Below are 26505 nucleotides of genomic sequence, written 5' to 3' on the forward strand. Positions count from 1 at the left end.
AACTGGTATGACTGTGTGTGTGTGTGTGTGTGTGTGTGTGTCTGAGTGAGTGAGTGAACTAATAAATATTCTAGCCCTCTAGATCTGTGTAATCCTATTTTTATATATTTAAAGTCAACAGTATTGCATTTAGTTTCTTCATTCAGTCTTGCACATCAGTTTGTTTTTGTGGTCTTGTGATGATTAACACTGTTCTCATCTACAGATCTCAAACTGCAGACACCAACCAATCTAAAACACAGTAACTAGCATGTTAGTGACACTGTATTGTCTTTTCATAAGTAATATGATCCAGTAAGGCATTTTGTCAATGGTTTCAGATCATTGTGGGCCCTTAAGCACATCTCTTGCCTGCCAAGGTGTTAAAGGATTCCCCAGAATTTGTTTCAAAAGAAGAAAAATGTTGCACTTCCCACTTTAGCAGTTGATGTCACATCTATCAGTCTGTGGAAAGTAAGGCTAGCTTTTTCCTATAAATAATTCAGCAACTGTGAGGAACAGGTCTCTGAATGCACTAAGAAAAGCAGTGTTGTTTTCCCTTCAGGGAGCATGGAAACACATAATGGCTCACTCTCCTGTCTGTCTGATCATAGTCCAGGCCAGAAACTCAGTTGGGAATGAGAATGCTAATCTCACCAATATGCATTTGCTTCTCTGACTGATTATAACCCTCTTATTTTAAGATTGTTTGAATTTCCAAAGGACGGCATTTAAAACTGAGCCAAAACAACATTTACTAAGCAACTGCTTGAAATTGTTATCTCAGATTTATACCACAGTGTGTATGCAATAATGAAGTTATTCTTGTAAGAGCAGATAATGTATTCAACAGTGTCAAGTAGGGATTCTGTGCTATCTCAGGTCAGAGTCTCATCTGAATAATGAAAGCAGAGGTAAAATGACCTATGTGCTGGTGGATGATCTCTAGCCTATCTGGAATGTCTTCTAGATAAGTAGGATATTTTCTAGGTCAGGGGTTTCCTACTTCAGTTCTTTCCAAAGAGTTTTTTTCCTTTATTAGCTCTTGATTTAAAACAGACATGCCTCTCTTTTTCAGAGCAGGCTAAGCAAAGATAAGGGTGTTCAGAAATGATGAAATGTGAGATCTGTAGTCACTAAAAACTATACAAATGAATATAAGCCAGGGGCTGGTTGAGTACATGAATGTGTATATTCTTGTAAAAACACACACTAATCATTTATAAATATAGATCTGTATTAAAAATGCTCAAGGAATCAGATGAGTCAATGGGAAACCATGAACAACTTATCTGAAACTTTGTCTGAGGGCACTTCTCACAAAAGTTTAAAGATTAAGAGCATTATCAGAAAGCAAGTCAAGCAATAAAAGCATTTGTCTATCAGAACAATACATTTTACTTCACAGTCATAACTCTAACTCTGAACTACAAAGCAGGTAAAAATGTAAATGCACTTAGGCTTGAGGTTTTTGAAGTTTGAATGTCACGGAAACCAGTAATGACCATTATACAAATGGCATATAGACCATTTAACTCTCTGTATAGGAAGATAATTTATCCTACTCATCTAAGATTCCTACTGTCTTTCGGCATGCAAATACTCATTTTGTGCCCTTATTTAATAACTGAAATCCATCCCACACCACAGCAGGTGGAATTTCTAATCTAATCTGAGCAGCGGCTGACCTTACAAAGAAAAACTCTGAATCTATGGAGCTATCCTTGTTCAAAACCATGTATATTAAGTTGCTGCATGCTTTTCAAACCAATTTTCTTTCTGTTCTGAGAACGTAAGAGAGTACCATTTCAGACCAGGTCAACGTTACTGGGCTTCTAGGCCTGGTCATACATGTGTAAGGCTTCTTCCAGTTTGCCTGTAATCTTCTGGAAGAATGCAATCTGCTGCTGGAGGTACTGTTGCATCTGAGCCTTGAAGTCACGCACACGGGTACGATGGAAGTGCTGGATCTCTGCAAGGGTGGCACAGGAGATGATGTTGCAGCGTTGGCTGATGCCAGCATCTACAGAGCTCTGGCAGTCCTTCACCTTGGTCAGGGCTCCTATGGGGATTGTGAGAAAAAGATGAATGGATTAGACTCAGGAACCCCTCACCATCTACACTGTTCCCTTTCATCGTTCTTTCTCCCTTTCCCTCCCTCTCTCACAGTCACTTGCTCACAGCGGATTGGGAGGCCCAGCTCCATAGATCCATTTAAAATCCTTGTGAGTGCAGTGTTTTACGCCTCTGATTTACAGCTTACACCTCCAGTAGGTATTCAGGCTGAGGCATGCTAGTCGAAAGGCTAAATCTGAAGTAACAAATGTGGGAAACTATGTGGTACTGTGTCCTCTGTTAAACTATCACGGGTATGAATGATAAGAAGTAGTTATTCATAAAAAGTGAACACGAGGACATGGAAATTTACAGGTGACCAAACATCATTCACTGAATATATAAGCTTCGAAATAACCTAAGAAAGTCCTTCGACTGGAACAATAGGCAACATTATTTCACTAGACTAAATCTGGAATTATTTCACAAAAGGAAATCTGGTATAAATTCTACTCCTTGTGTTTGCAACTCCCAAACAACCTTCAGAGAAGTGGGAATTAATACAAGCTTAGCCTCAATGCCATTTTACGTACCAAACATCTCCCTGGAAACACAAGACAAGTAGGCCTTTTTGCTTCTCCTTCGAATAAGATTGGAGGAAAGTGTAGTCGCCTATCTGTAGCTTTGTAATTTGTGCATTTGTGCGTGTACGAGTCTCAGATATGGCCAACACTGTAATTTATCAGCTGAACAGTTTAGTCTCGAACAGTTCCATTTTAGAAGCTCGCATAAAATTGGCAAAATAAACATTTTCTGCTTAAGCATAAAGGGCTGTACATCGCGGTATCTAAATACAGGCAATTTCGATATTTTCGGCTTAAGACAACAAGTCCAAAACACAGAACTTCTATAATGAATGAGTAATACACGCTACCTTTCTGGACATGGATGATGTCTGGAAAATTTGAAAGATGTCCTTGGTAAATGACGAACAGATCGGACAGTGGGCCTAGGTCCTGATGGGGCTGTTCCGCAAAATAGTCTCCTATTGATTCATAAACGTCTCCAGTATACGCAAGCGCGTGATTCAACCTTACAGAATATGTCTGCTGGTCAAGTTCAAAGGCTTGACTAAGAAGTCGAAAAGACTGTCCTACTCTCTGGTATTCCTTCTTAAAGCCAGTGATCTGTTTCCTGGCAAATTCATTAATTGTTACATTGACCTGCACAAGGTTTTCATCCATCTTTTTAGTGAATGTTTTGAACACATCAATCTTGTTTTCCACTTCTTGAAAGTCCAGCGGAACAGCCGGTGGACTTACAGTGAGAAAGAAATTGGCACCAACCAGTTCATCCTTTTCCGCCCTTCTTTTCCCCTGTTTCCATGATTTTTCGTCAGTGCAAGTGAGAAAGTGTTGAAAAACATCGCACCTAGATAAGACTGGGTGGCTTGTCATGTGATTCATCCACCATATTAGTCCCTTTCTCCGCTTGGAGATGAAATCTTCTTCAAATCGCCCGGTAGCTTGCTTCTCAGGGAGGTGAGGTACTGAGATAACGGGGAACTTTTCTACCAACCGAGCGTAAAGCCAGTCAAAGTGTTTATACCTTCGATTGACCTGATTCTGTGTATGACTTGGAGTTAGCTTGTAAGACATGTAACTTTTCATGCCTTTAAACTTCGTCTGTTTGGTGGGGTCATCAATGCTGCACGTGAAAGGATACGGATTCTCTTGCCACTCTGGACCAAATTGACCCATAATGACACAAAGCTTGTCCCCATCCTTAACAAACCCCGAAGCTTCGCCTAAAAGAAATGCCTCCCCTCCCGATTTGACGAAGGTTGAAAATCTATTAAGATTTTTACCAACAGACACTGAACCCTTGGACTGCTGTGCACTACCACGTCGAGCTGTGGTTGATGATGCCACTGAATATGCTGAGTGTATATCCTCATCCCTTGCAGGCATAATCCCTGGTTCTTGCACGGCACTCGGATTGTCATCCCAGTCATCGTCCCAGTCATCATCACTGCCTTGACTGGTCTGATAAATTTGCCGCTGTTGAACTTGGCCTGAATATGCTGAGGAATGAGTGGGGGTCGATTCGTTTGATGTATCCTCATATAGATTGTCTGTTTGTTGGCAATACTCGGTGCCAGTTGTATAAACCGCCGAATAGTATCCATCTCCAGATGTGCCGCTGTAGTTCACAGAAGAGTCTGAGCTATTCCGGAGAATTTCCACGTAGGATGCTGGGAAGAGACCCGTTTCACCCCTACTATTAGTCCCTTCCAACCATCCCTCTACAACATCTTCGCTAAATAAAGTTACAAGTTCATTTATTGTCAAAGAGATCTCACCGGGATTTTCGGAGACGAAGTCATACAACGCTCTCGCCCTAAGCGCCATAGCTATTTGGAAAAGAAGGAGGTCAAGTTTTGAAACACTGAAGAAACAGTTCGTTTTCTACACAGTAGCTATGAGCTTCTTAAAATGTCTATTCCTCTCAATTTACTATGTTTCGCCAGCGTTGTAAGAACAAATACTGCAGCATGCAAGTAGCTTATGAGATTCCATCTAAAAAGCAAATGAAAAGGAAAATGAATTTCAGACTTTCACCTCTCTTTTTCCGAACTCGCAGTAAACTGCTCGGTCTAAGGTCGGAGTTTGCCTGAGTAATTCGAGGGTGGAGCCAATAAGAGCAATCAGCCAGGCAATATGAATCAACCCAAGTCTTCTGTTCAAAATGTCATCCTTTCGGAACTATTCATCCCAGATTTATTCAGGTGACCCAATGCCCCGAAATAAAAATATGTTCCCACGATAACTAGTCAAGGTTTTTGCAGCTTTGAATTAACAACAAGACAAGTGGTTTGCACTTCATTCTCCAGCCTATATTGTTCAACGCAGGTTCAATATCTGATTCAAACATACCTGTATATTCGTATAACAGCCTACAAACAGTTTTCCGTCTGCCTAGAGGGATTTTGAATTATTCATGCACGTACTGATCCATAGTCACTCCTCAAAGACTGCAGGCAACCTACAGCATAGAGGAATATCTGGATTCTGATAGGGATGGACAGGTTACAGAGGTGTACAACCTTACCTTAATTCATCATGTGTGATCAGAGTGCTAACTTCTGGACTCAGAATAACTAAAAAGTAGCGCATTTTGTTTTTTTACCCTAAATTCTTACAATTTTGTATTGTATTTAGAAATTATGACAAACTTTGCGACCTAGCGCCCAGTGCAAGTTACTAGAGTAGAGGAAATGTAGAAGTACTTGTTGAATTATCTTTGCAAAAATTCATTGTTTACGGTCACACCCACTTTCTTTTAAACTTCATAAAGTGCAAATTTAAATTGACTCTATTTGCCTACAAAATCTAGAGAGAACAGTTGGGCAATCATTCCATCTTTCCTGGTTTATTTGATATCTGATATCTTTCTTAAATTAATACTCGTTCGAAAACTAAGATCTCGAACTACATTTCGTTATAACGTGAAATTATGCTGTTTTCGAGGAAGAACATAATAGTGAGCTTTAACATTGGTGTACTGCACTAGAAGACCTATAGAGGTCAGTGTTACACTTTGATAATATCAAAGATGACGGTGCTGCTGGTCGCTAGACGTTTTCGACCATGGGGCTTGTTCTGGATTACATTATTAAATACTGAAATATTTCATTTATTGCTTGAACCAACCAAAAGTATTTTTCAGTGTGACTGAAAACCTATCTTGAGGAATATGCCGTTTCTCTTAGTTCAAGATTTAAAACAAAATTACAAAATCTTGAACACGCCTCTGAGCAATCACACAGTTTACGATAAGATCACATGGCAACGCAAAGAGTGTTGTGAGAGAAGAATATGCACTTTGTCGTCCGAAGACGTAGGTTGCGTTATTTTATTTTAGTTGATAATGGGCTAAATAATCCCGGATTATGTATAGTGTAGAATACTATCTACATAATGAACCTTCTTAATTATCATATGCATGTTTTCACAGAGAAAACTGAATTTTGTGCGTAGCAGTTCTCGTTACTTTTAAGACGTCACATCGTCGTGTCTAACTGCTACATGATCTTTGTTTGCGCTACGCAAAGCAAGGACGGCGTTGCCGTGTTCCTGCAACATTGTATCTTGTAGCCACGAGCTAATTCGGGTGTTCAGAGAGCGAAATAAATAAGACTCTAAACCTGGGAAAAGAGTCAGGCGAAAGAATTTACAATAGGATTAGGTCTGGACACGAGCAAAGACAAAGAGTGAACATTTTCACGAGCGCCGGACATATCACAATCAGAGGAAGGAATTCATATAGCAAGCTTTTGTATTGACATTATTTTTCCATTAGAGAGGCGGGGAATACAAAGCGACAAGCTATCAATTGAGACTTTTGAATGCATTCAATTTGCAGCAGCTTCTTCTTGGATAGTCGTTTATACAGTGGACATCACCATTTTGAAGACAACGACAAGTTATTAAGGCATTACATGGATTATCTGGTACAGAGTTTTCATTTTCTTCTTGCATGCTCAAGCAGTTAGCGTAACGCCCAGCTTGTATACACTATACACTACACGCCACTGACCAGATGATAATATCCAGCTAACAGCGAATGATACTGTCAGCTAAACTAGCCTTGTACCATTAAAGAATTGCAAGCTAGCCTGTATAGCTCATAAGAAACACTGAATACTTAGAGTAATCTGACAAGTAATTTTTCAAAATCTTGGAGCAAGGTAATAACTGCCTAAGCCATTCTGTAGGGAATAAACAATACGTGGACAGGCAGATTATGTCACTGTATAGACTGTATAGATTTAGGATTGTTAGATAATTGAACATTTGTCAGTAATAGTCATGCCGCGACCGCGTTACGGAACTGTCCCACTAATTTCTGTGCAGTGGAGTAAATGAAACATGTTGTGGCCTTTCGTTTTCACTTGAACTTAAGTGTTATAACACATATATATCCAACCAGCTCTGTAACAATGAGAACTAAACTGAATGTTTTATGCCGAGCATTGAACATTTTCTTTCTCAAAAACTAATGGTAATTTTTGCAAAGCAGCCACAGCAACGTTATTTCAGCTCTTCGACGTTAGTCTCTTTGAATTATTGTTTAATCGCGCCAAACGGTTCCTGTAACTCTTCACAAGTTCCTATGAGCACATAACGCAAGAGCTTTAACGAAATTCTCTCATCATAGGGGTTTCTCTACTTCTGTATGATCGTGGATCATTTATGTATTACTCAACAGGCTTTGAGACAGTCATGCCCTGCCTTTTCTCAATAACAATTGCATAGTAGTGGAAAAAGTTTGTCCAGCGAAACTCTCCTTTTATGCCCTATACTTAACTTGAGTGTGTGCTATTAGGTCACCTGAGGGTTTCCTTTGGGATGTTGTTCAGTATTCTCAGAATAGTATCACTTCCTTAAGAAACAGGAAAGAAGTCTTTGAATGTTGGCCTTCGACTACATAGAGTGGAGTGTTCAGAACATGCTTGATTATGTGAATATCCATGACTCCACAAATCCCACGGCTGACAATGGGTCAGCGAGGACAGTTTGTTGTCAGGGACCCGGCTCCCCTTGCATTAGAGTTTCCCTTTACCTCACATGCTTTCTTTGTTCTACCTGTGTGGAAGTCTGCTGTTTAAACATTCTTGTTTGCAATTTTCTCATTGTTGCCTTCAGCTTTAAAAATATTCACGAATCAAAAAGCAGCCATTTTACTATAAAAGACTTTGAACAAAAGTTTTGGATTCTTTCACAATCATGGGAAACTCTGTATGTCTTATACCTGTTGACATGTTTTGTTTGTTTGTTTTTCTTTTTTTTTTTTGTCATGAGCTTTTGAAAGGAAGTGTTATTGACTCTCACATATAGATGAATATAAGAGTGCATTGTACTTTGGAAGTGAATAGAAAAAAAAAAAAACATATCCATGCTGTCGAGAATCTTTGCACTTAATGACGTTTCCTCAGTTGACCTTTCGTGTTAGCCCTCGAGAAATTTGGACTGTTAGGGTTTATTTGTTAAAAAGAGTTGATAGTTGTGAAGAGAGAGAGAGGCAGTGGTACTTGGATTTTTTTTTCAAGTCATAGCAGGAACAAAATATGTTTTTGGAGCAGCGTTTAGTCCATTTTACAGAAAATAGCAACAGTTGTTTACCCAGATGACAAGGGAAAGGGCAAGCCCTTCCTCCAGTTTCTGAACATGAAAGTAATGTGCAAACAGTACAAACAGATTCCAGTGCTTTCTGTGTATAGTACTGTACAGTAAACTACTGAAATAAGGACTTAGCCACTGTTTGAATATGACTTACCACTCTTTTATCTGTCCTACAGTAGGCTAGGAGCTTAAGAGAGGTTTCATAGTGGTAACAGTACACAATATTCTTGGAGGCCTGAAGTATGTGTCCTGGATTTATGGAAAAAGAAAGCTTGCAGTGTGTGTTAAAGACTTAGTACACACTTGTTTTCTGTTCAGATGTGCAGAACTAGTGCATATGTGTGACTTGCTTTTTTCCCCTTTGCAGTGTTATGTGTATCCTCACTTTAGCAATATGGCCTTTTATTTTTAAGGGACACATAATTCGGTACAGAAAGCCTGGCCTCATTTAAGACAAGTTATATCTGTGTAAAATGTAATGTCTCAGAGATGAACTCAATGTCTATATCAGATATAGATGTATGAATCATGAGGAGCTGAACATTCACAACACCTGTCCAGGTCAAGACCTTTACTTCTGACCAAGAGATGACTTAAAAAAACAACAACAATAAACTTTTTTTGGAAGTCAGTGTCATATTTAGCCTACAGGATTGAAAGTTTTGAATGTTAGGACATAGTCTGAATATCTACTGTAACTAACTTTTTAAAACTGTTTTTAACCTATTAATCACTGCATCACACTGGAGCTAATGTGTACTAACCCATAATTGGTGCTTTAGTTAGGTTTAAGTGTCTTCAGTATTTCAAAACCACTTTGTCTTAGTAGTGTCTGCAACCTCTTCTTTTTGCGCTTTAATCAAAACACACTGTGCTTTTCTTTCTTTCTTTCTTTCTTTCTTTCTTTCTTTCTTTCTTTCTTTCTTTCTTTCTTTCTTAACCTGCAGACAAGAATAGGTAACATGAGGAAGAGAAACTATAACTTGTTGGAATGCTGTAGTCTCCTGGGATAGTTACTGTTTAATCTATTTTTATTTTACTTATTTTTGGGCTTGCTCTTTTACAATGTTTATTTAATGAAAGCACTTAGCCTCTCGTATAGCAAAAATGAAATAGAACCTACTTTAGATTTTCTCATGTGTTAAATTTAATTTGAGAGCAAGTATTCTTTGGTTTTGACAACTTGGGTTTAAATTGTTTAAACATTACCAGTGACAAAATTGAATCAACACGCCTTCTGGAATTGCGTTTAACAGTTGACCAGCCAAAGAGTCCATTTTCATGCTGAGTATATGAGAATATGCAAGCAAAGGAGTGAGGTAAACAAAGTGTGATTTGATCTGATCCAAGTATCATTTCATGGCTTTAGGTTTTGTGTGGTTGTTCTTTTGATGTTACGGTGATCATGATAGTACTGACAGCTTTACAGTAGTAAGATACAGATGAATTTTAGTTGTAAAATCGTTCAGTTTCTCCCTCTGTGTGAAATGTCTGTCTAGAATGTTCTAAAGATGACTCTCTCCTTGTCTGTTCAAAGTCTAGACGCTTAAAAATTGATTTGTGAATTTGACAGCCTCTGGTCTTAATCATTGCACAGATTTCTTATGTCTTTCTTTTTCTTTATAGTCTCTACCTACCAGTTGAGGCCCTGCTGTGTACCTTGGATTGATCTGGATTACAAAATTTCTAGGGAATTACCTTTTCTGTGGTTCACTGAAAGACTCATATAAAGATGTCTGGTTGCATGTATGTGACTGTATTCGTTTGCAGAATTAGTGCTTATACGGTAAGACGGAAACTTTGTTTCATACTAACATTGTCCAAAAATTGATGTTTAAATTCCTCCTCATGTCCTCCATGCATTTTTTATTGGTTAACCAGCAACTTTTTATTTCCTGCAAAAAGGGCAGCTGTGATTAGTTCATGTAACTTATTAATCACTGCAACCGATTGATCAATACAGATAGATTAATCAAGTCACATTTTCTTACTTACCGACTGATTTTTCTGTGTGTGTGTGTGTGTGTGTGAGTGTGTGTAAGAGAGTAGGAATTTCACTATTTTTGACTCTCTGTTGAGCATTTTGTGTTGACATTTGTATCCATGTGGACGTGATGAAATTCCTCCATAGCATCGCTGAGGTCCAAGAGGTCTAGCACAAACCTCATTTTTGGGTTCGTCTTTGAGTTGGGCTATTGATGCTAAGTAGTGAAGGATAGAAGCCCTTAATATTTTTTTGATTTTCTGTTTGGTGTTTTTGCACTTTGATTTATATATTGTTTATGTTTTTGCCTTGTTACCAGGAGGCTGCTATTGTCTGTGTCCTATTTCCCGGATCCCTCTAGTAGATTTATGTTCTCATGGGAGAAAGTAAAATAAAACTGAAACTTTAATATGTCGAGTTGCGTTATTTGGATGTAATTAATCATTTAGAGTAATCTATTAGTCAATAAAAAAATCAACGTATTAACTGCTTACAAAATAATCGTTAGTAGCAGCCCGGTAGCTGCACAACAGGTCTCCGCTTTCACCGCTGGATTTGAACACTGAAGTCACAGAAAGGTTTGACATGAAAGTTTGGTGAATATGACGTTGTGCTCCGTTGTTAAAGTGGTTATCCAATCATGTCCTCAGACGGCTCAGTTTCAGTAGGTGTTTGGGGTGGGGGTGGAGGGGGGGGGGGCATGAGAGACAGCGGAGTAGTCAGCAAGTCACCTCTGCTCCAGGCCTCTCAATCGGGCTGTCTGGATTCCAGAACTGGGCAAGCTCGTCTAGGCATGTTCTCTCAGATTACACCAGTGCCGAGAGTTTCTGATTGGGCACGGCAAGCAGTAGAAGGAAGTGCCTATTCCAGCAAGACATTCTGTAGCAGATAGAGAAAGAGAAAGACCCATCTCCTTTTTTTTTGCTATGGGTATGAAATATTTGTTCTTCGCAGATACTGTTGTTCTGAGTCACTTGTTTACCTTTTTGCTGGGAAAGATAGCAGCCTGGAGGAAGCGCCTGTGTGTTGCGTTATAGCTGGTTTTGAATTGTGTTTGACGCGATGTCCATCCCTTGTGTTTTGTCAGGAGGTGACCTGAAGATAGCTGACCTCATATCTCCTACCGAGAGAGTCAACACCGCCAAACATGTGTCTTCTAGAACACTCAGTGCCTGCCCTACTGTCCTCCTCTCTCAGTTCTACTGAGTAAAAACTGAGATTTATACAGATCGTGGCGGTCAGAGGTCACGGTTTGTGTGGTTGTGGCAATGGCGTGTGGTTGGTCAGGGCTCTTGGCTTTGCTTAATGCGTGTCATTAGGACCCTCAGAGCTCTGGGTTCAGTGGTAATGGTGTGTAAAATGGCTCTTTTATCAGTCTGATCTCCTAATGGATACTCTTAGGTCACTGTTCCTTAGCATGTCAGGTCACTGTTCTCATCTTTATTAAGCAGGTTTTAACTTAGTTGAGCCCTGAAATGGGGGGGCGGGGTAGAGGGGGCTAGTTGTTTTTCAAAGCTGGTGCCGATGTAATTTCTTGGAAAGTAAATGCATTGGCCACACCCATTCTCAAAAATACTCCTCCAAGATCTGTGAATCTTCCCCTTGTGTGTGTCACAGTAATATGCTTTCCTTATCTAGGTCTGCATAGTTATAACATGGAAGTGGCTCAGAGATGTAACTGTCACCAGCATTACAGTACAATGAGAGCGCTCCTGAATTTCTGCCCTCAGGCTAGAGTTGCCCGTGTAACCGTTTGGACAAAGATATTTGTTTAGACAGTAAACCAGCATGGAGGGATTTTGAATGTCAGTTCTGCCTCCAATTTAAGTCCTGTCTTAGAAGTCGGTTTTAGTCCGAGTTCAAACAAAACTCAAATGGTAAAATGTTACATAGCAAAACAAGCTTAAGTTAGCATACCTCACTAAACCAAGCAGTCCTTTTCAGGCTTACGCAGCATCATGAAAGAGGTTAACCACAAGGCAGGTCATCTCAGGCTTTGGCTAGGTATGTGTTAAGTCAAAAAGGATCAAGTATATAAAATACCAATATGGAAAAAATAGAGCAATCTAATTCTGCTACAGAATCAGTTAATTATTATCCAGGGTTCTGAGGAATTCAAAGGTGTTTCAAATGCTATATATAGTACAGCTAGTGTTACATGGTGATATGTGGGAGTTTAAGGAACGTCCATAAAACATGTTCCTAGGAGTCTATATCTTTACAGTGTACATAGAGAAAACATTGGTGGCAGTTAGACTGAAGGGCATAGGTGACTAATGCAACCATTTAAGTGGTCAAACACATAAGCGGATAGAGGCTGTCTGCGTTTTTTTATTTTTTATATTTTTATTGGAGTCTTTAAAATGCGTCATATGGACTATGCCGTCATACTGTAAATGTAAGCCACTGAGCTGGTTTGATGGAGTAATGTGTATTGCTTTAGCCTGGTCATAGCCCTAAAGTAGTCCACCATAAGACCTGGTCTGAGATCTGCCTGCAGGGATGTTTACACGGCACCTGTATGATTGTTGATCTTCTGACCTGTGTTCCTAGGGCCAAACCTATGCCTCTCTTAACCATGCTCTGGCATTTCTTCTTCCATCGGTATGGATTTGATTGGGCCATATGTGTTCCCGTCGCAGCGTGTTAAGGTTCTCCCATGGTGAGACGCATGGCAGAGGAGACGGAGGTTAGTTTGAATGGAGCCTCTGAGCATGTGGCCTGTTCTCTGTGTGCTTCACTTCCGTGCTTTGATAAGGCAGGAAGTCGTAGTCAGGTCACAGAGCTGCGCTCCAGTGGGGGAATATCCTATGCCGTGGGCTTTGCCATGAAACCCAGTCAGCCACCCCAGAGCCTGCTGAGAAACAGGAGTTCCACAAGCCCAAACAGGATGCCATTCAAAAACAGGCTGTGTAAGGTGGGAACTGGGTGGGAATAGGCACAGATTGGGAAAACAAAGAGAGACTTCCTCTATGAGCTCCCAGAAAACTGGGGTCTTTAGGCTGTGGAGCCACGCAGGAGACCAAGGCCATAAGTCAGACTGTTCATTCATTTGTTTTACGGAACTCAATGGGTAGTCACTTGTTCCTGGATGAAAGAAAGAAAAAAAGAAAGAAAGAAAAAAAAGCTTCCCATAACAGTTTTAAACAGAGCTGGCATGTCTGTGATACCGTTCAGTGGTCAGTAAGGGTGGAAAGTTGTCTCGCTGTTATCAGGGGCATTTTGTTAAGGCTGTGGAGATTAGAGGCTTTTAGTCAGTCCTTTAGTCCATGCAGAGGCAGAGGGGTGAGAGAGAGAGGCAGAAATTTCCAGGCCTGCACCATTTGTGTCTCAGCAGCAGGACACCTCCACGGCTTAACAGGGCTTTACAGTGCTCTACACTCTTATCCTGCTCAAATTTTAATACCATCCAAATCCCCAGGTTCTCCAGTGGACTAACACACAACCAAAGAGCAAAAAATTCAAAGGACTGAACTCACTTGTCTTTTCTTTCACTTCTAGTTTACCATGTAGAAAATTAACTGAGAGAGAGAGAGAGACTTTTACTCTCCTTTTTTATCACTGAGGCGAATCTCTGGCCCCATCATTCACTGATACTGTACAGTCCAGGTGAAACGTCCACAGCTCAGAGATGCATTGTTTTACCATGTAACAGCAGCACCTCTGTTACAGGAAACATCTACAACATTGAACCTGTGAACAGCTCGTCTGGTTTATGTCACAGCTCTTTGAAATGTCGCTGTTCTGGAGTTGCTGATCTGTTAGTTTGATCTGTGTGTTGTGTTTCGGTTATGTGTGTGTGTGTGTGTGTGTGTGTGTGTTGGCATATCCAACTCTGTGAACGATATACATGTAGTTTATGGGTTTGCTACACTTACTGTCCTGTTTGCATGCGTATGTGAGAAGCTGTCCACTGTTGACTTGTATTCGTCTATTTATTTATTTACTTTGGGATGGGACTCACCCCTTCCTCCCAAAGCGCTTGGCTCGGAGCCTCTCTGTGCCATCGATCACAGGTCGTACGCTTCCTTTTTCCTGTTGTTGGCCCCCGTACAGCTGGAGACTGGGTCGCTCGGCCTTCACCTGACATTGCCATGGCAACAGGACTGGGTGGTGGGAGGGGGCCGGTCGCAATGGTGGGCATTTCCCCTTAAATGACCGAGGATGTGCGTTCTCTGCCTGCTTGTGTAACAGGGCCCAGGCCGTCGTGCCCATGCTGGGAGCCACGCTCAGTCTGGCAGCAGGATTTAACTTGTTTGCTCTTTGAACTGTGTGGAGCCTCTGGCTCTGATTTGCCCTAGCTGTATCTGCTCAGCCATCTGCAGTACCTGTGTAAAGATTAGGCCTGCTTGTTGCGTAACACCCACTTCGAAACACTTCCACTTTTGTGTGGGAGTGGGAGTGTGTCTGGAACACCTGTCGCTGAGGAAAATGAAGCTTTTGCTTTGTTTTTTTTTATACCCAAATGTCAGTATTGAACAGTGAATGAAGAAAAGTAGCCTGTTTGGCATTTGTAATGTATTCTGAAGAATACTGAGCTCAAGTACAAAAGGATTGGTGAAGGAAAGTAAAGGGCCATTTTGAACAATGCTTGAAACCAGTTGGTTTTGGAACTGTCCTCTTTAGTCTGCATTTCATATATATGTGATGAATAGAATATTTTCATCTAACATGAATCTTGACTTGTGATCCTTTATTCATCAAATCCTCTGACTTAGTGTATTTATACATTTGTGATAGCAGATCATTTGGTGATCAGGTCATTTGGTGATCGGATCATTTAGTTAAAATGATTGGTTCATGACTCAGTCTTTTCTTTTCTATCAGCATTGGGATCAACTGTTTCCTGTATAAAGGTGTAGTTTCCCATATTGCGACATGGAAGCAACCTGACAAACATGGATTTCCTTCTCTTTTCAGGAGAGGATATTTACAGAGTAGGCCATTCCGCTCTTTCTCTCTCCCTCTATAGATAGGACTACCTCTTTCCTGCTCTCTCTCTCTCTCTCTCTCTCTCTCTCTCTCTCTCTTTCTCTCTCTCTGCCCTACCATTTCTCCTATCCCTATATAGAATAACTGCGTTTGTGACTGAGAATGTGCATTTGTTTCTCAGCAGTGTGTGTGTGTGTGTGCTAATATGAGATGTAGTCCATCTTGATGTTTGATGATGGCCTCAGGCTATTGTGAACCTCAGAGAACAACCTCATCAATACTGGTTTCACAGGTCCAACCTGTTGGTTCACTTATTAAGAATTGATCTCTCTTATCCCCCCCCCCCCCCCCTCCATTTTTATTCAGCACACTTATTTATTTGATCTCTTTCTTTCGTTCCGTGACCTATACTGAATGTGTGTCTCATCTTAATGTCTACAGTACGCCCACAGACCACCACAGAAAGCCAATAAAGCCAATCAAAAAAAAAAAAGCTTTTCTGCTGCCATCTAGTGCTGATTCGACAACTTGTGATTGTTTCGAGGGTCAGCGTAACACACTGGAGACAGAGCTGACCAGTGCAGATATGTAACAGCTCAGATATTGGCAGCTGAGCGAAAGGAGACCGCAACAGCAAGAAGTCCCCAAGCTCTCATAACATCTTTCCTGTTCATATCTTCTTTTCTTACCACTCTGAAATTTTATTTATATGTTTACATCTTCAAATGAAGAATCAATTCAAGTGTTTAGAAAATATCACACTCGACACAACTCTAATCTGTCTCTGAATTTAATGCTTAAGTGAGAAATAAATCTAAATGATGTGGTGTGCTTTGGCGAGGACGTACAGTATAAATGTTTATTAAGTTTGATTATGACATTATAACACAGTTATGACAATGACAGTGGGGTTATGCCTTTTATGTGTTTTGCTTCATTGAATGTAACCATTCATTTCAGGTGCAGGAAGGGTGGGGGTTTTTTTTCAACAGGTATAACAAAAATCTTTTAAAGAAACGTCTTTTGATTCTATGACACGTGTAGCATCTCAATATTTGTCACATTGGCAGACAGCAAATATGCAAACAGAAATAAATCCCGTAAACACCAGAGGTGTAAAGAAAACTTACAAAAATGATTGTATTATTACTAAAATTATCAAGTTGCTGATGTTAAATATGTATCAGACAGTGTGATCTAAAATAACCTCATTTCCACCAATGTTCTTCAGTACTCCACGGGTTTGTGGTGCTATAGTTTCAATGTATCAGTATTTCCACTAGGGGGCAGCCTTTCCCAATTTATGTCCTCCTCCATCTCTTTGCGTGCTTAATCTGGTATTTAACACCACTTTAGAGTTCATCTTTAACTCTATGGTGACAGTCCCCTCATACAGTTATGCCTGTAATGTTAGAGCAGAGCAAATCAGACTGGGTTTGTCACAGCTCTGCCTCTGTTGTCCAGAGTATGTGTTAGAGACGCTGTCCCTTCTTCACAGGCATGACCGTCACATGAGGGGCCATGCGTGGAGCACCGATACTCAGGCTGGCAGGGAATGATGAAAGGGTCTCCTGTCCTTTCCCTCTCTCTCTCTCTCTCTCTCTCTCTCTCTCAGGCCTGACTGGGAAAGATGGCAAACTCCCTCACAGCATGGTCATCCAGCCATGGTCATCTCTCTCATGAAGGCCTGGCTGGGTGACATTTTTGCTTAATGGTCTCTCCACGGTCTGGGCCCAGTGCCCCCCCCCCCCCCCCCCTTTTGCCCTCACTTCAGTGTGATTAGAGAGGGGAGCACTGCAAGCGCTGTATTCAGTAAAGACAAAAGAGTCTTTCCAGTCTATAAGGGCGCCTCTCTGTAGAGTCAGCCTCACACACACACACAGGCAGAGAGATAAGGGCCTTCACATGGGGCAGCAGGCATTCTCGCACAGACACTTGAGTTATTACTTATATGCACGGACAGAAAGATCTGGTTTTACTGGAAAGAGGCCCAACCATGATAAATCTACATTAACCATTCCAACCCACTTCAAGCCAATGCTGCACATCCCCCCACTCTTCCATACAAATACACACACACACACACACACACACACATATACATACTGCATGTTGAGGGACTTCAATAGGGGGCCCCGTCAGCTTTGATCTTCCTTGTCTATATGCAAGGTCATGCCATCTTTTCATCTGTGATGTGTTTCAATGTAGAGACTGATGTTTTCATACTGTCGTGGGTTCTTGAGGTCTGCTTTGCTTTGTTGCAAGAGGGTTCACATGTTTACCGTCAATGTCAGTCAATGCCATGACATCACCCAAAAATCAGCACTGCTGACAGAAAACATTATTTGGATTATTAGGGGAAAATATTGTGGGGTTTCTTCTCCAGAACATTCCAATTACAGTGGCCAGATGATTTCAATGGAGGCATGGTGCAGCAGTGAGTTTTTTTTTCTCTCTGGCTCTCTCTCTCTCTCTCTCTCTTGCAGTAACTTTTGCTGAACCAGATGGTGTTAACAGATGTGATATGTCTAAGCCCAGTGATTTTTTTTTTGTTTCTGGAGTGTCATGCGCATGCATGCTCACACACTCATGCTTACATTCACACTCACACACACTTTTAGGCTCAGTCACCGAAACACATTCATTGTCGAATATTAGTGCAGAGTCTCATACTATAAAGCTCTTCTATTTGACTATCCTTCCTCACTGGCATGGATCAACTAATCTCTCTCCCTCTCTCTCACTCTCTTTCTCTCAGTGTTTTAGGACGCTGTGCTGTAAAGGACCTCCCCCACCCAGACCGGAGTATGACGTCGTTTGTATTGGTCTGACAGGCTCTGGGAAGACCAGTCTGCTGTCCAGACTCTGCAGTGAAGCCACAGACAACATTGTCCCCACAACAGGTCAGACTCTGTCCCAAAGCACCGCAAGAGGCACGACATTCACACACTCGCACACACGCACTCACACACATGCACACACACACACACACACACACACACACACACACACACACACACACACACACACACACACCAAGAGCCAAACAAGACCAAATGCATTCATATCTGTCTGGCTTCCATATTAAGTAATCCTTCTTGTGTTCATTTTCTAGGTTTTAGCATCAAAGCTGTGCCATTCCCGAATGCCATATTAAATGTGAAAGAACTTGGAGGTAAATAAGTTCCATTTTTGTTTACAAAAGTTGGTTTGATATGTATCCCACAGTGTTCCACACAAGCATACTTCAGTGATAGTTTACAGCGCATTTCACAATTAACATTTGGTCTGTCATAATCCGCACAAAGCCCATTGTGCCTGCAGGGATCTTTCCAGCCCACACAAGATTTAGTAAATAATAGTTATTTGCCAGGGAAATGTTATTTGCCAAGTCATTAAATTGTTTTTTGACCTGAAATGACACAGATGGATTGGCGATGACGAGTCATAATCTCCGTCTCGCTTTGGTCTAACTGAGGAGGTACCTCCTACAAAGGAAGTGGCTTATACATGGTCTCAGATGTCACTGACACACTCGGCACACACTGGTTAGCATTTTCATTTGACTGAAAAGACCTGGGCTCTGGCCTGGCCTGTTTTGACAAGGGAGCTTGTGTTCCTCTCTTAACTGCAGTTTGTGGAGGTGAAATCCAGTGCAGAATCTCCTCACTGTCTGGGTTAGCCCTGTACCTGGGCCCCCCAACAGGAAGAGATTGTGTGTGTGTATGTGTGAGTTTCAAAAAGAGGTATAGCTTTGCATTTGATGAGAAAAGTGCTAGCAGAAGTAATTACTGCTCATACTGCCTTGAAAATCATTCTGAAAAACAACACCATTATAACTATTTTCCTCTTATCTTCGTTGTTTCGAAACTGTCCGTTTTTTTTGGAGATCACTGATGAGTTCAGCATCGTGTCAGAGGCCTGTTGAGTGACCTCTTTTTTAGCCCAAAAACACCAGTGTCAGGTTACGACCGGAACAGTAACCTTGAACCTGTTGTGGAGGGATCGTGTCACGGTTTACTGATCGAGCCCGTGAGCCGGGCTGACATGCTCAAACTCCGGTCATTTCCGCTAGGTTACAGCGGGGTTTATTATTTTCTGTGTTATTGGTTGGTCTGGTTGTCTAGGGTGATGTTTTGGGTTGGGGTGAGTGATGTCGGGAAATCGGGGGGATGTTCAAAGCGACAAGCCGTCTGCGTGCATTTCCCATCACCGCACTGATGATGACACCCTGTATGATTGAGGGCGGCTGAACGCCGCCCCCACCCCCTACAAACACACACACACACACACACACACGATTTACCATCGCCACGGCAGCCATCTGAAAACACTTAGCGCGTGCTTGCTGTTTCCTTGGGCCATTGCCATGATGTAATGATTTCGGTGGAAAACCTGTTTTTGTTGCATTATCACACCAGATTGAAACGCCATAGACATTTGAGATAAATGGTGTTTTGGTCCGTCACATTGCTGCTGCCTCAAAGCATATGTTTACGTGTTTGTAATGAAAGTAAACCAGCACTCTCAGAGGCTGTTAATCATCAGGACCTCCCAGTCTCTGGGTTTTCTGAGCTCCTCATCACCAATAGATGGCGTCTTTGTGCAGTTGTGGTGATACTAATAGGGAGCTTGTTATTGATGTGGTGTTGGTAATGGGAAGTGTTATTGTCCATTTTGGAAAAACGGTGCATCTTATAAATCTTCTACGCAGAACAAGAACCAAAACTTTGCAATAGCCAATAATAGTAGGAGCATTTTTGTGAAGCCTCTGTGGTGATGGGAGGAGTCTGTCACTAACACTCAGTCTGATTGGTTTAGTTCATTGTAAATCAAAGTAATGGTAGGAGTCTTTTATGAACGCCTTTTGTAGTGACAAATGGATTCTCTTAAATATTGAATGGATACCTTTAGACAAGTTGTTTTGTGTAAACTAGATCCATTTTTTATTCAATTTCTAAATTGGGAATTACGTTGTACATATTTAAAACAAATTTCATTTCACATTGGTATGTGGGTTAATTGCCATTCAGTGTGTATTCATGTGCTGATATCAGCTGTTTAAACTTTGCCAAACCTTCAGACCATTTTATCTAGTCTCTCTTCGCAAGCAAATTGTTGATGAAGACATTTTTTTTTTAATAATTCATTAGACACATGAAATGCAAGGTACCTGTAATGAGGGTTTGGACATGGCTGCTGTAAAGATGCAGAGGTTGTGGTTGGACAACCTGTCCTGCTTTCCCATGTGAGCTACAGTAAGTAATTGTTGAGGTGATAAGAGGTCAGAGAACTTCACAGTTATTCCACTCAGTAAAGAGAGATTGCAAATGCAGTTATGGCCACGTTAGAAATTTGACATATATACCTGAGCTTATGGCAAGAGTCTTGTATAGTTGACTGAACTGAGGAGGAGTTTTACTCAAGGAATGGTATGAAAAGTCTGTTTTAGTAACCATCTGGTGGGCAGAGTCTTGTACAGACATCTTTTAACCGGTTTAAATCATTTTATGACTTAATGAGAAGCACGACAGACATGTGCTAAGACAAAGACCACAGACTTCAGGTCCTGTTATGCTGCACGTCCATTCAGAGTGTGTGTTCCACCTCACGGCTCTGTTGTATGGAGTCCTCTTGTACTCAAGCAGACCTGCCAACTGGGCCTTGTTCTGGGTTCCGAACAAACAGCAGGTGGTTTGCAGTGCATAAACGCAAAAACATAAAGTTTACATAGAAACCACAACACAACGTTTTAGCCTGGGGAAATCCAGAGGGCTTATTCTCTAATATGCACTGCAGAGATTCTATAAAACAGGCTTGTTATTAATAGACTTACTGTACATTCTTTTATAAACAGTCACAGGGCAGAAGGAAAAAAAAAAAATCCTACACTGTATTTACTCATAGTTAGAGTAAGTGCTGCCTCCTTAAGTGACTCACACTAACCAAAGCCATGTTGCGTTTGTGTGTCTTGGTGGCCACATTTTTGTACCCCCAAATTGCTGTGCACAAGAGAAACCATATGTTCACTGTAAAAGAGGGCCCATTTGAACTGTGCTGTAGACTGGCCATCAGAAGAAACCATTTTAATATGCTCTCAGGGTCGACTTTAAAGAAAGAGCTGTGTGTGGAGCGCTCTTCATCTGGACACGGCTGTTCTCACAGGCCTCCAGAGCGAGGGGCAGGAGTTGGCATGCGGGCTTGAAGTCATAAAAATACATAATGCAATATCCGCGACCATTTTATGAAAGAAGGTTGGGGGTCTTCAACAAAATGCATTCCAGCCATGCTCATGTTGAAATTTCTCCTTCAGATTTCTTTTACATTTCAACAGCCAAAACCATCTTTCTTAAACTGCTCACGCTGCGTTTTTTTTTGTTTTTCCCCCCAAGTGAAAGAAGGAACGTTCTTTGCCACTGAACATAATTTTGGCACGGACGACAACAATCTGATTTGTTTGAAAAGTAAAAACCTGTTTAAATATGCTTAGCACGGCATATGAAACGTGTGTATTTAAATGTTGTCATTGTAAGTGAAATCCTGAAATAGGTTCTGAGAGAACGTGTGTTTTGTCTGCGTCTGCGTGCACGTGTTTTGCAGGAGCAGACTCTATTAAGAAGTACTGGAGCCGATATTACCAGGGTTCACAGGGGGTGGTGTTTGTCTTGGACAGTGCCTCATCAGAGGAGGATCTGGAGGTGGCCCGTACGGAGCTACACTCCGCCCTGCAGCACCCCCAGCTGTGCACACTCCCTTTCCTCATACTCGCCAACCACCAGGATAAACCTGCCGCCCGCACTGTACAGGAGGTAATCTTCACCCCTGCCACCACACACATGCACTCACTCACTTGCACGCGCGCACACGCACACATTCACTCACTCACTCACTCACACACACGCACACACACACCGCTGAGCCTTACAGTCTTAGTTAATGTCTGTCATAGAGAAATAGCTCCACAGCCTACCATGCAGGAATAGCTATTTCTGTGCTCTCTCTCTACCGACGCATAGATTATCGTCACACAGAGTGCATTTTATGTTTTGTCATGGTAACGTAACACTTAAAATGACAACAAGGTTTTGCACTTGATGACACAAGTGCAGCTTTACACTCAGTGACAGGGACGTGACTTTATACTCAGAAAGAGATATGACGTACCCTGTATCAGATGGCCATCATGTCACTTCTCACTGTAAAAATACAGAAAAAAAAATGTGCTGTTGAACATTTGTCCTCGTCAACTAAAGAACTTACACGTTTCTCATCCTCTCCCTGCTGTAATGTAAGGAAGGGTTCCTTCACATTAACATTGTAACGGGCTTTTCCTTGTGCAACAGTCACGTGACACATCCTACTCTGAGTCAGGGGAGCAGCAGGGCAAGTGCCTGTCAAGGCTATGGCAGGGTTGTTTAAGGTTAGCCTTGCTCCTCTAAGCTACGCCTGTTAAAGTAGCTGTCTGATTACCCTTGTTAATCTGCCTATTTAAAGCCAGTAAGTGGTAATTTCATTAGCTGCAGCTCAGCTTTGCTCTGCGGTTAAGATGTTGGTGCTGCCCTCGGTTTGTTTAATTGATTGTTTGTGTTTTGTTGTAGAGGATTTTAAGTATTAGTGGTAAACAACGGTGCATTTCTGACCTCAAAAGTGACTGACTTATCTGATGTGTGGCTTTGGTCCCACTTTCTGTGAGGTGATTTCTATCTAGCTATGTAGGAGTTAAAAGAGATCAACTACTAGCTCTTCTATTAAACTGTCCAATCTTGTAATGAGTGACTGCAGCAGATATCATCTAATACATTTACAAAGTAAAACACAAACCAAGTCAGAGTGCTGTCTCCAACTGCCAAAGGTAACAGCTACGGACTGGAATGTGAAGCATTTGGGGTTTTTTTCTCTTGTAATGATCCTTTTACTGTTTTCTCCTATGAGGCTTTCATTTCAGACTTTTCTATGGCTTTTGTGTTTAGTTGGACTGACGGAGTAGTTGTAGTTTGTGTGTGTGTGTGTGTTAGTGTGTGTGTGTGTGTGTGTGTGTGTGTGTGTGTGTGTGTGTGTGTGTGTGCGCACACAATGTAGACATCTGCTTTGCATGGTGGTGAAATTGGCCTGTGGACTGCAGCGTATAACCCAAAGCACAGAGCGCTAATGAACTGGCTGCGAAGTGGTCCTTAGTGAGCAGTAAATATCTGCCTTTGGAGAATAACACATCCCAAAGCGCTGATGTTTCAGAATGGCCCTTTTCAGCTGGCAGCTCCAAGCTCTCTCTCTCTCTCTCTCTCTCTCTCTCTCTCTCTCTCTCCCTCTCCCCCTAATGGAGACCCAGTCTTACACAAGACAAGGCTGTGACATCCCAGGACAGGATCATTTCTCATGAAGCTGAGCGATGAAGATGACATACAGGACAAATGTCGTGGGTGTCACTTTATGGCACACCATGATGTAGTTCGAACATTCAAGTGGAAAAAAGCAGCAGTAACACTGGACGAGATTTTTCATGGATTTCATGGATTAAAAAAAAATCAAGTTTAATAGTTACTCGTTGCTTCCAAGAAAAATATGTGCCTCCTGACAGCCATTCTAATGCTTGAGCTTCTTACGGCTGAAACCCTGCTAGAGATAGCTTATACAATGTGGCCAACCTGGCACAAGTCCAGAACTAGTGGACTCCTGCTAGCTTTCACTCAACTGCTCATAGCCAGTCACTTTCAAATGTTCAGTCAGTTGAGTCAAATGTAAAAACTCATATTTCTTTCAACAATTTTAAGTTACATTTTTAAACTCTCTGTTCAATAGCTGCTTTGGACATTAGCCCCTGTTGTTTGTTTTTGGTTCCTTTTGAAGATGATGGTCTGCGTCTCCTCAAATCTTAAAAGACACATTTCTCAGCCATTAGTGAAAAGATTCTAAATGTGCTCTCAGTGTCTGTCATTTTACTGGAACAATTCTCTCTGCTCTTCAAGTGAATTGTCCCACAGCCAATTAGAAAGCTGTCCCCCCACTATTCGGCCAATGAGAAAGTGATTTGCTCAGTGGGGGGGAAATAGCCCTGCTAAGCATGTTCCTGAAACACAATCCTCCCTTTGTGCTATTTCCTCTGTGTGCTGCTAGTCCTCCGAGATACCCACTCAAATATTTCATGTTTTTGTTTTTTGAGAGGAACGCGCGGCTGTGAGATTTGAGGTATTGGACTAAAGTTCTAGTGCACATGCATGGTCACATTAGAAGCAGGTCGAAGATGCTTAGTGTAAGCCAACAGCTCTCTACATCTGATACATGGGGTCTGGGGTGGGGGGGGGATGCGTGGAGTGGGTTGCTCTGATGGATCGCCGTCTGGCTCATAACAGCCATTTGATAATGTGTTTGTTTCCAATATGAATCCCTGCTGTGTTGGGGTGTTCAGAGTGCATTGCTGTGCTTTACACACCGACGAGCTGAAGGAATTATTGTTCACTAGGTGTTTTGGATGCCTCCATTCCGAGAGTAACTTCAAAGGTCAGATGAGGACAAAGGAGGGAACACTGTCACGGCGCTGAACATTTTTGACATACTTTTGAGTGTTTTTCCGTCTCTGACACCCACTCCCTTTTTGTTCCTCACTGTCATATCCAGCCTCCCTTTCTCTCCTTAACGGCCTTTTGTAACCGACACACGCTGATCCCCTAGCAAAGATGACCTGTCATGATGCTTCAGTCTACTGTATTTCTCCAGTTTCAGAGCCACAGGGTCTCAATCACAGCCACCAGGGCAGGATTAGCACTGTGATCTGCTCGGCCAGCTTTAGGGTTGCCAAGACTGTGACAGTATCTGTGAGTCTGTCTGTGACTGCTGCTTTAATGTGACTGTGAGTGTGACTGCAGCTTTAGCCGTGTCGGTAGGTGTGGATGTAGCTTTAGCTTTGTCTGACAGGAGCTGTGGTGACTGTCATGTACTGTCTTAAAAGCGGACATAAAACTGCCATGCTAAATTGACCTAAACCTCTCCCATCTTATTATACTTACTACTGCATTTTATCACAACGCATGAGCCCTCACTGGAAATGGGACTTCACACACACACACACACTTTAACTGCCACTGTTTTAGTCTGTTTAGAGAAAGAGAGCAGCTTGCTGTGTATAACAAGCGTATTCCTAGTCGTTTTACAGATGGAAAAGGAAGTGATTTAAGGAAGCAGTACGTCAAAATGAACGCTACACCTCAGACACAGTTACACTGCTGCTGCCATCTGTTCTCTCGCGTGCATAAACGCGCATTCTTTCAAACAATTTCTATATAACGCGATACCACATAGACAACTGAACAGAACAGAAAACATGTTGCATTTATGATGAGTGTAGTAATGAATATGTGCCGGGTTACCACTCACTACACGCCCATTTTAGAGTAGGCCATCTTAAATGGGTTCAGTGTGTCTGTGTGGTTTGCTAATGCCTGGAGCTGACTACAGGATTTTCCAGCTTCGGCCACCTAAGAACTTGACATAATATGAAAATTAGAAGGATGGTTTGGATTTTGTTGGAGATGCCTGTGCGCAGGCTTTTTTTTTTTTTTTACACTCAAGAAACTGGGTTCTGCTTTATGACTCTCATTCAATCGAATACTGAGTCCCGAGCAGTAATTATAACAACAATTGTAAAAACTACCCCAAACCATCGCATGGTTTTACTTGCAGTATACATTTCAATTTTAATTTTTTTTATTTTTGTGCTGCAGAAGCCACACCACTTCTCTCACAAGTATGTAGTCTGGCAAATCATCAGCTGGAACCAGAGGACACCAGATCGTCTCCCCCGCCTTCACCTTTACAATCGAAAGTTTTAAGGAGACTGTTTACAGTATGGTGCAAGACTGCACGTTTCCCATGGGCGTCATTGGTGCTTTTAGGTGGCTAAAGGGACAAAATTGTTTAGTTAATAAAACTTCTTTTGTTTCTTCACATATTCAGACACATTGCTTGGCTATTGGTGGTTGGAGCTTTGGTTAAGGACCCTCCATGGAGACAACTGTGAGTGTGAGCTCCAGAGAGAGCTGCTCAGCACAGACTACACTGAGTTGCTTTCTCTGTCCTTGTTCGTCCGCCCGTGGTCAGACAGCACGCTCTCGGCCCAAACAACAGAGCCGTTTGTTGATTCCCTCAGGGGCTGGGAATTTGCTCAGCCGACATTGGCATGGCTTCCTGCTCTGGGTGCCAAGGCCAGTGTCTGATCAGCAGGAGAAACACTGCCACACACACACATACACACACACTTCTGTCTGGCCGTCCATCTGGACTTGCATCTCTTCCTCGGTCTCTCATGACACTTGCTGTGGGAAAGATCAGACCTGTTCCTCAATGACACAAAATCTCTCTCTCTCTCTTTCTCTCTCT

At 41.8% G+C, this 26505-nt stretch overlaps 2 protein-coding genes across 3 annotated transcripts in view; one reads left to right on the forward strand and one right to left on the reverse strand.

Moving 5' to 3' along the window:
* Positions 1 to 1814: 1814 nt before the first annotated feature.
* snx18b (sorting nexin 18b) lies at positions 1815 to 4445 on the reverse strand. Its single transcript, XM_030768423.1, has 2 exons — positions 2969 to 4445; positions 1815 to 2041 (listed from the first exon to the last, which is right to left on the reverse strand). Exons 1-2 carry the CDS (start codon positions 4443 to 4445, stop codon positions 1815 to 1817), a joined length of 1704 nt encoding a protein of 567 aa, XP_030624283.1.
* Positions 4446 to 6208: 1763 nt separating this feature from the next.
* The window catches only part of arl15b (ADP-ribosylation factor-like 15b), a 29583-nt gene continuing 9286 nt past the window's right edge, over positions 6209 to 26505 (forward strand). The window contains exons 1-4 of one of the 2 annotated variants that reach the window (XM_030768424.1): positions 6209 to 6547; positions 17894 to 18038; positions 18251 to 18310; positions 21736 to 21944. In XM_030768424.1, the coding sequence (XP_030624284.1) occupies positions 6443 to 6547; positions 17894 to 18038; positions 18251 to 18310; positions 21736 to 21944 (519 nt within the window). In that variant the 5' untranslated portion in view covers positions 6209 to 6442. Of the gene's footprint in view, positions 6548 to 9951; positions 10006 to 17893; positions 18039 to 18250; positions 18311 to 21735; positions 21945 to 26505 lie in introns of those variants that run through there. The other variant, XM_030768425.1, reaches the window with a different exon arrangement.

This window comes from Chanos chanos, chromosome 3 (assembly GCF_902362185.1).
Source record: "Chanos chanos chromosome 3, fChaCha1.1, whole genome shotgun sequence".
In the NCBI taxonomy this organism is placed as follows: domain Eukaryota; kingdom Metazoa; phylum Chordata; class Actinopteri; order Gonorynchiformes; family Chanidae; genus Chanos; species Chanos chanos.